Here is a 14,054-nt window from a genome sequence, read left to right as displayed (position 1 = left end):
CGTCGGATCGCTCCCCGCATCGATTTATTTGGCCCGATATTTCGCGAGGGCTTAAAGTTATCAAAAATATGTTCCTACAAAAGTTGTTTGGTATAGAGTGGAACGTTAGACGATATAAACAATATTCTCACAGATGTAGCGGTGGGGGAAATATCGAAGTCGAATTGATATTTTTAAATGGGCCCCTGTATTTTTTTATCCACGATGTAACAGCGTTTGTCGAGATGAATACAATGACCTACGACACGATATTATTCCCTGCGGTAAAATGACATAAATGAAATGCATGCGTTTTAGTCTATTCTAAAAATTCATTATAACTGTAACCTGAATATCTATTTTTATATAGATGCTATATAGAATATGCGGAAAATAAGGGTAAAAATTTGAATTATTAATTAATTAGACAGATTTTAATAATCGATACTATAATCGGATTCTACAATTAAAAAAACATTAAAACTGTTTTACTTGTAATAAAAGGTATAAACATAACAATATAATATTCATTTAGTTCGTGTTCTCGGGAATTCGTCCCACTGTGGACCATGACGCTACTTTTTGACCGTCCGTTGTGTTGAGGTTATGTCCGAGCCTCAAAGCATGATAATGAAAGATGTTAGCAGAACAATTTTTTTTACAAATATTAATTCAGCAAATTAATTCAGAAAATTCTGACCCTTCGTGCAAAATAGAGACAATAATTTAATCATAGTTTTTATTTTAAAAAATTGAAATAAAACAGATTTTCTCGCGATATCGAATCTCCAATATTTTCGTCAAGTCAATTCTTTTCCTTTTTCAAGAAGTAGACATTTTAAACTACTTAAACGTACAGTAGTCCATTGAACTAATTAAACTGCTATAATATATTTAGACTACTTTCTAGACAATTTTTAACCAGACCGACGGACAAAATGATGAGACACTCGTTATTCGATCGAGGCAAACTCCGATTCCTTAACTCCGTGCACGTGGGCAGCGAAGTAGATAATTTCATTGAACTTGATTTCGTTCGGATGACATCGAACTCGAGAAAACCAGATTGCCTCGGCCGCTTCGTATCGCAGCGGAGCTGCTAATCGGACATTTGTAACTCGAGTGAAATCTTCGGCTACATCCGAACACGAACTAGCCGGGATTTCTTTAATCAGCTAGTTCGGAACGATGAGTAGACACGGCGCGAGGAAACGGAGATTTTACATCTCGCGAGAAACCTGCACGATTTTAAAAAATTCTACGAAAATCGTTGCGTAAAACTTGTTCATAAATTTCGCACATTTTTTGAACAATTCTGGAAGAACTCGCCGCGAACGAATCGCACCACCCGGTGCGATCGACGAAACGCGTGGAAAATTGATCGACGTGGCTGAGTGGTTAAGTAAGCGCGAGGTGCAGAAATTGCGAGCGCGAGAAACCTAGAATGAACGAAGAACATGCGGGGCAAGTGGCAGGTGTCTCGAGCGTAATAATTGGTGAATAATAATAATTATTATTATACATGATATATATTATGTAATATTATATTATATTGTATTGTAATTGTATAGTAATTGTATTGTAATTATACTGTAATTTTATTGTAATTGTATTGTATTGTAATTGCATTGTATTGTAATTTTATTGTAATTGTATTGTAATTATATTGTAATTGTATTGTAATTGTATTGTAATTGTATTGTAATTGTATTGTAATTGTATTGTAATTGTATTGTAATTGTATTGTAATTGTATTGTAATTGTATTGTATTGTAATTGTATTGTAATTGTATTGTAATTGTATTGTAATTGTAATTGTACTTGTAATTGTATTATATTGTAATTGTACTTGTAATTGTATTATATCGTAATTGTACTTGTAATTGTATTATATTGTAATTGTAATTCTAATTGTAATTGTAATTGTAATTGTATTATAGTGTAATTCTAATTCTAATTGTAATTGTATTATAGTGTAATTATAATTGTAATTGTAATTGTATTATATTGTAATTGTAATTATAATTGTATTATATTGTAATTATATTATGTTGTAATTGTAATGATAATTGTATTATATTGTAATTATAATTGTAGTTGTAATTGTAATTTTAATTGTAATTGCAATTGTAATCGTAATCGTAATTGTAATTGTAATTGTATTATATACAATTATATTATACAATTACACTGTCCGACACGATTTTTGGGTTTCTATAGCCACTATGAAATTCTTGTAGAGCTTCACTCCCTGAACAAGAATCCGAAAACCGAATTGCTCCATCACCCTCAGTTTTTTAAATAAACGAACTTTTCTAAGAACCCAAAATTTTCGACAAAAATGAGGTATTGCATGAAAAGTACAAACGTTAGAAAGTTCTAATTGGTGTTAAAAGATAGAGGAGAGTTTCCCGAATATAGTGGCATGCAATTTATTAATTGTTTCTGGTCCTAAATAGCAACAAATTGATGTCAAAGTTTAAAAAAGTGTCGACGTGAGCAGTTTCTGCGCAATATTTTTGTATTTTTACGAAAAGTTTTTTGTTCAGCACGAAAACTCTACGCAGGATCGGATTCTGTAGACATTTCTGAAGAAGAAACGGCCCGATAGAAGTGTCGAAACGATGTACATTTCGAGTAGGTCGAGAAAATGTTCGTCGGCAACATGTACATGACGTTTTGCCGCCATGTGCTTCGCTGCTCGCTTCTCTCTGTCCGACAGGGCCGAAGCTATGGGTAATCAACACCGATGGAGGGATCCAATGGGGCACCCACTTAGCGTGTGGGGCGTGCCATTTTTTTTTAGTACTTCAATGTGCTGTCTTCTTTTACATATTTTTATGGATAATAATCGCCAAACTGTGAATCATAAATTAAAAATGGAGAAATAATAAAAGAAAAATAATGATCAAAAAATATTCATTTTATTCTGAATTTGTTCGAATTACAAGTATATCATGTATACATTTATCATTAAAATTATAACGATAATTTATATTTAAATTATAAAAATAAAAAAATATGTAAATAAAAAAAAATAATAAATAATCATTTTCAAAACGTCAAACTTCTTGAAACATATCGTTAAATATATATTTAAATATTTATTTACTTATATGGCGTAGAAGTCAAAATTATGCTAGTGTTAGAATACTTTCGTTACCAACTCCAAATACTCTGGTGTGATTTTTTGTGTGAAATATATCACAGTTTGGTGATTATTATTCACAGAAATATGTAAAAAAATACAAAACGCTGAAATACTAAAAAAAATTCAAATATTATTTACGAAAAGTGGGTGCCCCATTGGATCCCTCCATCGGTGTTGATTACGCATAGCTTCGACCCTGCCGGACAGAGAGAAGCGAGCAGCGAAGGACATGGCGGCAAAACATCGTGCACATGTTGCCGACGAACATTTTCTCCATCCACTCGAAATGTACATCGTTCCGACACTTTTACCGGGCCGTTCCTTCTTCAACAATGTCTACAGAATCCGATCCTGGGTAGAGTTTTCGTGCTGAACAAAGAACTTTTCGTAAAAATACAAAAATATTGCGGAAAAACTGCGCACTTCGACACTTTTTTAAACTTTGACATCAATTTGTTGCTATTTAGGACCAAAAACAATTAATAAATCGCATGCCACTATATTCGGGAAACTCTCCTCTATCTTTTAACACCAATTAGAACCTTCTAACGTTTATACTTTTCATGCAATACCTCATTTTTGTCGACAATTTTGGGTTTGTACAAAAGATCGTTTATTTAAAAAACTGAGGGTGATGGAGCAATTCGGTTTTCGGATTCTTGTTCAGGAAGTGAAGCTCTACAAGAATTTCATAGTGGCTATAGAAACCCAGAAAAAAAGTTTGATTTTGTCGGACAGTGTTATATACATTATGTTATATATAATAATTATTGACAATAATGATCCAAAATGACAGCTTAATGAATTCGCTGCTTCGCCGAGGCCCGCGGCGTCTCGGCATCAATTAATTTTGAACGTAGATCGGGCGAACTATTGATCCACTTTCAGCAGATTTTTCCATCGGCTGTGTAACGCACGAAAGTAGTAAGTTTCGAAATACGAACTTTCTTCCACTTTTTCAAGCGTCTTATACAATTATCGCGGAGCGTGCGCGCGGCACGCACGCGTCTATCGCGTGCAGTAACGGGCCGACACGTGATAGAAAGTAAGACAGAATTTTCACGGGAATCCTGGAAAAGTAGAGTCGCATACGCTTACCGGGTCGAATCGCGCCGCGCCGTTTCGAGCGACGCGAAATCAATCGGCGCGGGCTCGCGTGTCGCACGGCATCATCGATCGCAGAAAACACTTCCGATGTATCTATTTCTCCTTCCTTTTTTCTTTTCTTGCAACGACCGCCTGCATCGTTGACAAACGAGCATCAACCTTTTCGCTGCGCGTTTAACTTTTACGAACGCCAGCGGTGTTAAAATATTCCATCGAAAAGACGGTTTTATTTTATAAAATTAACAATTTTTAGGTTATATTTTTATAATCATGTTATATATGATTTTATATAATTGTTAATTTTAATAATTAACAAGTTTGCCCCGAAAGATCGCGTTAGGTTTTATTTTATAAAATTAACAATTTTTAGGTTATATTTTTATAATTATGTTATATATAATTTTATATAATTGTTAATTTTAATAATTAACAAGTTTGCCCCGAAAGATCGCATTAAGGCGATTCGAAGGTAGCGATTCGAGCTAGCTCGACCCGATTGTTTTTTTATTATTATTATTTTTTTTAATAGAATCGACCGTTTCTTCGAACAGCTAGGATTTATAACCTTTCTATTTCAGTATCGTTCGGAATGTATGCTCGTTTTCAACCTTTCTAATGCCTGCGACCTCCGCTGACCTTGAACGAGCGTTTGATACATGACGGTAATATATTTCCCTTTTACTTCGGCGTGATCAAATCCGCGGTTTAACCACTTGCTGTGCGGCATCGAGCCGAGTCCGCGAATTCAACTCTAATCGATCAAATGTTTTCTATGTTCGATCGTTATTTTCGAGGGAGAGAGAGAGAGAGAGAGAGAGAGAGAGAGAGAGCGCAAGAAAGAGAGAGCACGAGAGAGAGAGAGAGAGAGAGAGCGCGCGAGAGAGAGAGCGCAAGAGAGAGAGAGTGAGAGAGAGCGCGAGAGAGCGCGAGAGAGATAGCGTGAGAGAGAGCGCGAGAGAGAGAGCGCAAGAGAGACAGCGAGAGAGAGAGCGAGAGAGAGAGAGCAAGAGAGAGAGCGAGAGAGAGAGCGAGAGAGAAAGCGAGAGAGAGATAGCGTGAGAGAGAGAGAGCGAGAATGAGCGCGAGAGAGAGAGCGAAAGAGCGTGAGAGAGAGAGAGCGCGAGAGAACGTGAGAGAGAGAGAGAGAGAGAGCGCAAGAGAGACAGCGAGAGTGAGCGGGAGAGAGAGCGAGAGAGAGAGAGCGCGAGAGAGAGATAGCGTGAGAGAGAGCGCGAGAGAGAGAGCGCGAGAGAGTAAGCGAGAGAGAGAGAGTGCGAGAGAGAGATAGCGCGAGAGAGAGAAGCGAGAGAGAAAGAGCGCGAGAGAGAGCGAGATGGAGAGAGAGAGAGAGATAGCGCGAGAGAAAGAGCGAGAGAGAGAGAAAGAGCGAGAGAGAGAGATAACGCAAGAGAGAGCGAGATGAGGAGAGAGAGAGAGAGAGAGAGAGAGAGATAACGCAAGAGAGAGCGAGATGAGGAGAGAGAGAGAGAGAGAGAGAGAGAGAGAGAGAGAGAAACGTGTGCTGGCGAGAAAAGCGAGCGCCGTCCCGTGGGAACTACCGGCGAGGCAGGAAGGCGGAACACCGTGTGCTACGATAAAGGTCAGCCCGCGTAACAATGCGAAACTTCAGCATCCGCGTGGAATCGATCCCCGACCGTTGCGCCCTTTTTCAGGAGCTGCCTCTGGTCGCACGGCCATTTAGCTAACGCCCGTCACCTTGCCACCGACTCACAAAAGAATTCCGAATTAACACTCGCCAGCCACTAGACGCACTCTAGTTGCATTCGGAATTGCAATCCGAACTCCGGATTCTAGAGCGTAGCTTCCCTCAACCATTTTGGCTCGCAGCCTCGACTCTCGCAGTTTTTTGTTCGACGCACCCTCTGGGAGTACCACGCTCCATTGTCAAAGTTTCTAAGTGTGCGGGTGACGTTTGAATTTTGAAAAGTCGGATTTAAGAACAGATTTTACGTTTCCAAATACGTAGGTAGTAGAATCAGATAGCTTTCATTTTAGATTGTATAAAGGTGTTTGTTGATATTTTTTTTGTGTGTCAGTGGGTGAAAATAGATTTTTAAAGAGGGTAGAACGTGCCGTGAGCAAATGGCGTTCCAAGAAGTACGGTCTTTTATATTATTTGTGCTCAAAATTAATTTACCAGTAACGAAAATGGCTCAGAAGTGCGCTCGTTTATGCTCTCGGTGCTCAAAAGTACGAACTTTCATTACCTCAGGTGCGACATTGGCTTGGAACACTCTCTTTTACCCTCTCAGTGCTCAAAAGTACGAAATTTCAATTCTTCGGAGTCAAAAATGGCTCAAAAGTACGCATTTCCTGCTTTCGGTGCTCAAAAGTGTGAAATTTAATTCTTTTTCACGTACGAAATTGGTTCAAAAGTACGAAATTTCAATTATTCGGGGTCAAAATGGCTCAAAAGTACGTGTTTTCTCATTTCAGTGCTCAAAAGTGTGAAATTTAATTCTTTTTCACATACGAAATTGGCTCAAAAGTACGAAATTTCAATTCTCCGGCGTCAAAAATGACTCAAAAGTACACGTTTTCTAATTTCGGTGCTCAAAAGTACGAAATTTCATTTCTTCAGGTATAAAATTGGCTTGATACATTCTCTTTTACCCTCTCAGAGCTCAAAAGTACGAAATTTTAATTTTTCGGAGTCGAAAATGGCTCAAAAGTACGTGTTTTTTAGTTTCAGTGCTCAAAAGTATGAAATTTAATTCTTTTTCACGTACGAAATTGGCTCAAAAGTACGAAATTTCAATTCTTCGGGGTCAAAAATGGCTCATAAGTACGCGTTTTCTAGATTCAGTGCTCAAAATTGTGAAATTTCATTTTTTCACAAACATCAAATTGGCTCAAAAGTACTTTGAGCAGCGAGAACAGAAAAAAGCGTACTTTTGAGCCACATTGGCAAAGAGAATAACTGCACAATAAGGAGGTATTTCTACAAGAGGATAACCAACAAAAGAAAGTAGGAACAAAGAAACTAAGATAAATATGAAAAGTAAGTACAGTGAGAGTCCCAAGAAGGCGTGGCTTGGTCGCTCTCGACATCAAAACTCAGACAAGATAGTGCTCGAAAGAGCAACGTGTTCCGCGGTCGCTTCGTTGGAAATGTTTGCGCAGTGCCGTCGAACGTCAAAGGTGACGGTACTACGCGGCTGGCCGGCCTAACCACGGGAACGGGCACTCAGGACATTGGAAACCCAGTGATACGATTATTAATGTAATTACACAGAAACAGCACGAGGAACGGGCTGGCCTGCGCGCAGGAATGCATTCCGGTACGCGGCGTCGGTCCCCGTCGCGTCGCGTCCCGTCGCTTTCACCCGTGCCGATTCTTAGCAGCGCGCGGACGATGTTGTCACTCGGATAAAAAAACCATTGTCCTCGCGATCAATTAGCCTCGTGACGGCAATCTCCCGTTTCTGGGACTCGATGGATCTTCGGGGAGCCTCCAGCCGTCGAACACCGAGGATTTACCGGATGAGATAAGTCTCTCGAACGTCGACGCGTTCTTTATGATCTGCGCTCTGTCTCGAAGATTTTTAACGGATCCCAGTTTCTTCTCCTGGTACATCATCCGAGTTTTGTTTAAACACGCCTTATATAGTGTGTCCCAAAAATGTCTCGTAATCCGGAAATGGCGGGTTCCTCGAATCATTTGAAGCAACTTTTTCCTTTGCGAAAATTTTCTCCGAGGCTTCGTTCACGAGTTATTAACGAAAAAACAGTGACCAATGAGACAAGAGATCAGCTGGCGCGCGGCGGCCGAACCAGCGAGCGGTCCGAGCTCGGCTCCGCTCATTGGCTTGGCCGTCTCGCGCCAGCGGAACTGGCCCACACGCCAGCCGAGCTCGCGTCTCATTGGTCAAGTGTTTTTCGTTGATAACTCGTGAACGAAGCCGCGGATTGCATTTGCGCTCAGGAAAAAGTTGCTTCGAATCACCCGAGGAACGTTAGGAACCCCTCGGTTTCCTTCGTTTCAATTTCGAGTGGAAGCTGAGCCAATGAACGGAATTGGGCCTTCGAGTGCTCGTGGGCTCGGTCGCCACGCGCCAACCGAGCTCCCGCCTTTGATTGGTCATTGTTTTTCGTTAATAACTCATTAACGGTGCCTCGGAGAAAATTTTTGTAAAGGAAAAAGTTGCTTCGAATCACCTCAGGAATCACCCCTTTCAAGCTATTAACATAATCATGGAACCCTGTATATTTGGTTTCCATACAAAGAGCGAGAAAACAATATTATAACTAAAATTATATTATACTAAAAATATAAAATATAACAACTAAAAATTTCCCGCTTTTTCTCCGGCAAACGTATGACCGATTTACTCGATTGTCACGCTCTCGATTATTTCCACGCTTCCATATCGTAGAGGTTATGTTCCATACAGATCGGTTGTTTTCAACAAGAAAAACGCAGGATGCGTCGAGGTTCCCGGTGCTCCGTCCATTACCGATCGGCAAGAACATGGAAAGCCGCGTATGATTTACGAGCGACGATTACAAAGGCATCGTAGAACGCCATCGCGTCGGCGAAGTTACGCGTTTCGTAGAAAGTTAATTACGAGCATTTCGTTTTGTCGTTTCGATGCGATTCATTCGCGAACGATAAAAGGAACCGTGAATTTCTCCGCGCTTTCACCTTCGATCGGCCGGGGACGGTTCGCATTGTTGCCGAACAACAGCGACGAACGAAAATTCCCGATCGATCGAAGAAGTTCAACCGATTAGAACGGATCGGTGCTCTCGGCGTCCTTGTGGAACTGGACCAGGCGGCACGCAGTGATCTGGATCGAGAAATTCCGTGACATTCTGTTATAACTTTTGAACCATCAAAGATATTGCAATGAAATTTTCAACAAAAATATTTTAAAAAATAGTTATTTTCAATTATAGATAATTAAATTTTGTTTACATTTGTTGAACAATAATTTTTAATTAATTTTCATTGACATTTTTTGTGAAAAAAAAATTGTTCGAATATAATGTTACAAACTATTTGTAACATTACAATACTAACGTACCTGGAATTACTAGTTGGTCCTCGTAACCAGTGTGAGTGTAATACCGACTGGAACACATAAAGATTATCTTCAATATCTATAACCTCAAAGTAACGTAACGTTGATATCTTTGAAACGTAATAATTCACAATTTGGTTCGTCTTGGTATATAACTTTTACAGAATTACGTAGATGAAAGTATCCTGAAAATATACCGTTCGTCCGAAACTGTGAGTCCTTGGGTGTCAAAAGATATTCCTTGTCGAATGTAAAGAATTTTTACCCATTTGGATTTTATCAAACATTATATTTTTCATATATAGGATACGATAATCTTAATTCAAGCTACTGTTTCCTAACGAGAAATATTGCCTCCTAATGTTAAGAAAAGAAAGCAAAGGAAAAAATTAATTAGGTTCGTCGGGACATTGCGAGGAAAAGAAGCATATTTTTTGGCGTCGAATGTAGTGCTCGAAAATGTTCAACTTTAAATTGTCGTATCTATTACAATTTATAATCATTTTTATTAATATTCCCACTTTCGAGGGTGATGGACATTTAACAAGCAATAAAAATTGACTGGACATCGATATGAGAAAATTAGGGTTTTGTCAAAAAGTCACTTAAATCTTCGATCCGGCCCACTGTGCAGCAGTTCGTTCGTCCATTTTCTTCTCTCTCTTTCTCTCGTTTACACACGTTGATCTGCTGTAACGACTGTCGTCGCTGCTGCCTCTACCGACAGCAAATGAATCCCCTCCCCCCCTTTTCCTGCCGCGCGGCGCGCTCGCCGCCGATCCACGATACGGCGAACGGCGAGTCCTAATTTCCCGTAAATCGTTAAACTTCTGATCAAGGAAGAGCCACATTTGCGGCACTCGGCTTTAATCATGCTTGCGGATCGCTTCGCCGTGCACGCACGCTCACCCAGAAACTTTTTGTCCATTCGTCGCGGCAAAAGTGGGTAGCCTGATCTGTGCAACGGATGAACGTCATCAGGTAAACGAACATTTTCTGTGTTATTGTAGTTTCATTCGTGTTTGTTAATACAGCAGATTGATATAATCCTGGTTCTGGAATTAAAACTCTTCGGAATCGTCTATTTATTTACTTATTTATTTATTTATTGACTTTTTGGCAGATAAGATCAGTTATAACGTTATAGGTTATATAGAGAACTGGGCTTCGCGCGCTCGTCTCGCGAATATCGCACCGGCTGAAACAATCGTATACAGTCAGTCGCAAAAACATCGCGGCACTTTTTCGAAGGGAAATACATTTTTTAAACGGTCGGATCAAAAAACTGGAATTTTTTTCACAGGATACCAGGACCAGTTTGGCGGACAATGGCTAAAAAATAGTTTTATAAAATTGATTCGGATAAAAGAAGTTAAAAAATAAAAGATTCTTTCGATTTCTTTATCTAAATTTTTATAATGAAAATTTCAGAAATGCGTTTCGTAGATATATATACACAGGGTGTCCCAAAAATGTCTCGCAATCCAGAAATGGGAGATTTCTGAGGTCATTCGAAGCAACTTTTTCCTTTGCAAAAATTTTCTGCGAGGCACCGTTCATGAGTTATTCACGAAAAACGCTGACCAATGAGAGATCGCTGATGCCCCGCCCTCGCGACCACTGCCGCCGCGTCAGCTGGCCGGCGCGACGCGGCATTGGCCGCAAAAGCGAGGCGCTGGCCGCAGTCGCTCTCCGATTGGTCAGCGTTTTTCTCTGATAACTCGTAAACAAAGCCGCGGATTGCATTTTCGCTAAGGAAAAAGTTACTTGAAATTGCCTCAGGAACCCCCATATATACACCCCGTATACAACAACAGATCGATAGGTATTATTTATAACCTAAATTCGTCGAACAAATTTTTCGTTTTCAAACGACCAACGTCCCATGTTGCGACATTTTATATATCGATCTGTTGTTTACCGTTTCGCAATGTTTACCGTCGGCGACCTTTAAAATTCTGCTCTCGCAAAATTAGGAGAGTCGCTTGTATCGCGCTTTTCTTTCGTCCTACCGTAGAAATATCGCGATACGTAGTGTGTCCCGTTATGTACACCTTGTAGTAACCGATGATTCACGGCACCGTGTACAGTACGTGTCTCTCGCGTTAGCATAAACATTCATGTAATCAGCCTTTGTTATTAATGAATGAGAACGAGACGAACTTTGCCGTCGTCCGCGTTGTGCAACGTTGTTTCACCGTAGCCTCTACCGAAGGAGACACGCGTAAATATGTACACACTGCCGGTGAGCTGTTCGGGTCCGTTCGATCGTGTAGTACGATCGATATCGACCAAGGACACGAAAAAACAATGCACAGATGTCGAAATACTTATATACAGGCTGTCCCGAAAATGTCTCGCGATCTGGAAATAGGAGGTTCCTGAGGTGATTTGAAGTAACTTTTTCCTTAGCGAGAGTGTAATCCGCGGCTTCGTTTACGAGTTATTAACGAAAAACGGCGACCAATCAGAGGCGACTTCGGCCGGCGCGAGGCGGCCGAGCCAATGAACGGAGCTAGGCTTCGCGCGCTCGTTAGCCGAGTCAGCCGCGCGTCAGCCGAGCTCGCTTCTGATTGGTCACCGTTTTTCGCTGATAACTCGTAAACGAAGCCGCGGATCGCATTTTCGCTAAGGAAAAAGTTGCTTCGAATCACCTCGGGAATCCCGCCGTTTCCTTGAAATACTTATTATCGAAATCTTATTGTCGGTTTTGTAAATATTATATGTTTCTCAAGAAGCGACTTTTGAAAAAATTCGCTGATTTCCTCCTGGTCAGAAGCGCGTAAAGCTCGATCCGTGACCCGCGCGAAACGCTCTCCCGTCCATTTTCCACTGAAACCTACGTCTTGACAGTGCCGCCAAATAAGGTTTTCCGAATTACGTAGTACACGCTGAGAATTGATTTCGCGCATCCACTCTTTTTCTCTCTGACTTTCCGTCGCCGATTCGGTCTGCGAACGAGAGAGAGAGAGAGAGCGAAAGAGAGAGAGAGCGAGAGGGAGATAGCGCGAGAGAGATAGCGCGAGAGATAGCGCGAGAGAGAGATAGCGCGAGAGAGAAAGAGAGCGAAAGAGAGAGCGAGAGAGAAAACGAGAGAGCGAGAGAGGAGAGAGAGAGCGAGAGAGGGAGCGCGAGAGAAAGCGAGAGAGCGAGAGAGAGCGAGATGAAGAGAGATAGCGCGAAAGAGATAGCGCAAGAGAAAGAGAGAGCGCGAGAGAGAGATAGCGCGCGCGAGAGAGAGAGATAGCGCGAGAGAAAGAGCGCGAGAGAGAACGAGAGAGCGAGAGAGAGAGAGCGAGAGAGAGATAGCACGAGAGAGAGAAAGAGAGCGCACGAGAGAGAGAGAGAGAGAGAGAAAGAGAGAGCGGAAGATCGCGGTACGCTCGCGAAGGGAACGCCGGAGCTTAAGTAACTATGACTGATTGCATTCATTTGTAGAAGACAAACAAACACCGGCAGCGGGCGCCGTTCGGATCACTGTTAAGCATTGAGTCATCAAATCGCTAACGATCTCCAGTCGTCGAGCCGTGCAAACACAGCGGCGAACGAGCGAAATATAAACAAGAGGAGGATAACTTGTAAATTAACGAGAACTATACGCGCGTCTTCTCGTGTCGGCCATTGAAAAAAAAACGCGTTCGCAAATATTTAACTTGCCATCGGGAAACGATAAAAATCGCGCGGAACAGTTTGTCCGGCGTGTTGAAGAGGGACGAGAGAAGTGAACGGAGGACGCGAGTCGAGGAATCGAATTCAAGCGAGAATTTTTCGGATTTCTCCCGCGAACACTGCGGAAGAGTCCTTTCAATTAAAACGGGCGCGCACGTCCGGCGCAGCGATCCAAATGAACGGCGATATCGATCACGGACTTTTCTCAATGGGAATGGTCATTACGGATTTACAAGGAAACCGTCGAAGCAGCCCAGCGCAGCGTTGCGCGAACCTTTAACGATCTACGTGAGTTCTAATACATTAATTCGGAGTGTGTACGTATACAGGCTGTCCCAAAAATGTCTCGCAATCCGAAAGTGGAGGGTTCCTCGGGTCATCCGAAGCAACTTTTTCCTTTACAAAAATTTTCTCCGAGGCACCGTTAACGAGTTATTAACGAAAAACAGTGACCAATGAGAGGCGAGCTCGGCTGGCGCGAGGCGATCGAGCCAATGAGCGAAACTGGGCTTCGCGCGCCAGTTGGCTGGGCCGCCTCGCGTCAGCCGTACTCGATTCTTATTGGTCACTGCTTTTTCGTTAATAACTCGTTAACGGTGCCTCGGAGAACATTTTTGTAAAGGAAGAAGCTGCTTCAAATGATCCGAGGAACCCGCCATTTCCGGATTGCGAGACATTTTTGGGACACCCTGTACATAGTTTTCGCCCGATAATCGCGCGCGGTCGATAGGCGCGCAGGAGACGGAAATCTCGGACATTGGCTCGAGTTCGCGGCGAAGAGAAGTCGGCTGAATGCAAACGAGCCAGGTAGACGATAGACAGATCTCGGGTATCTAGGCCTGCCGGACCGGTGGTATCTTTCCCTTTCACTGGCGCAACGCAGAAAAATCCGCCGTCGGTTGCACGTGTGCGCGGCACACAGAGCGAACGGCCGTGTACGTGCGCCCCCTCCCCCCATCCCTCCACCGATGTATCGAGCGCATTTCCGCGCGTTGATACGGCCACGTGTGGCCCCCGACGGCGCGTCGCCGTGAAAAAATATATCATCCCGTGGCCCGTAAAAAGCGAACATGGTTTATCAGGCGGGAAGGACGCGAGCTTAC

The 14,054-nt window shown here is 42.0% G+C and overlaps 1 protein-coding gene across 8 annotated transcripts in view; it reads right to left on the bottom strand.

Moving 5' to 3' along the window:
• The window catches only part of LOC117221546 (uncharacterized), a 182,147-nt gene that overhangs the window by 35,178 nt on the left and 132,915 nt on the right, over positions 1-14,054 (bottom strand). For 3 of the 8 annotated variants that reach the window (XR_013032687.1, XM_076518692.1, XM_076518689.1), the window contains exons 3-4: positions 9,286-9,332; positions 8,442-9,048 (exon numbers count right to left, since the gene is read on the bottom strand). The exons of 4 other annotated variants lie outside the window; for them this stretch is intronic. Coding sequence is in view for 3 of the 4 variants with exons in the window: in XM_076518692.1 (XP_076374807.1) it covers positions 8,823-9,048; positions 9,286-9,332 (273 nt within the window). In the remaining variant the exon portion in view is untranslated. Of the gene's footprint in view, positions 1-8,441; positions 9,049-9,285; positions 9,333-14,054 lie in introns of those variants that run through there. One more of the 8 variants, XM_076518703.1, reaches the window with a different exon arrangement.

This window comes from Megalopta genalis, chromosome 1 (genome assembly GCF_051020955.1).
Source record: "Megalopta genalis isolate 19385.01 chromosome 1, iyMegGena1_principal, whole genome shotgun sequence".
NCBI lineage: Eukaryota > Metazoa > Arthropoda > Insecta > Hymenoptera > Halictidae > Megalopta > Megalopta genalis.
This window is presented reverse-complemented; position numbering and strand designations above follow the sequence as displayed.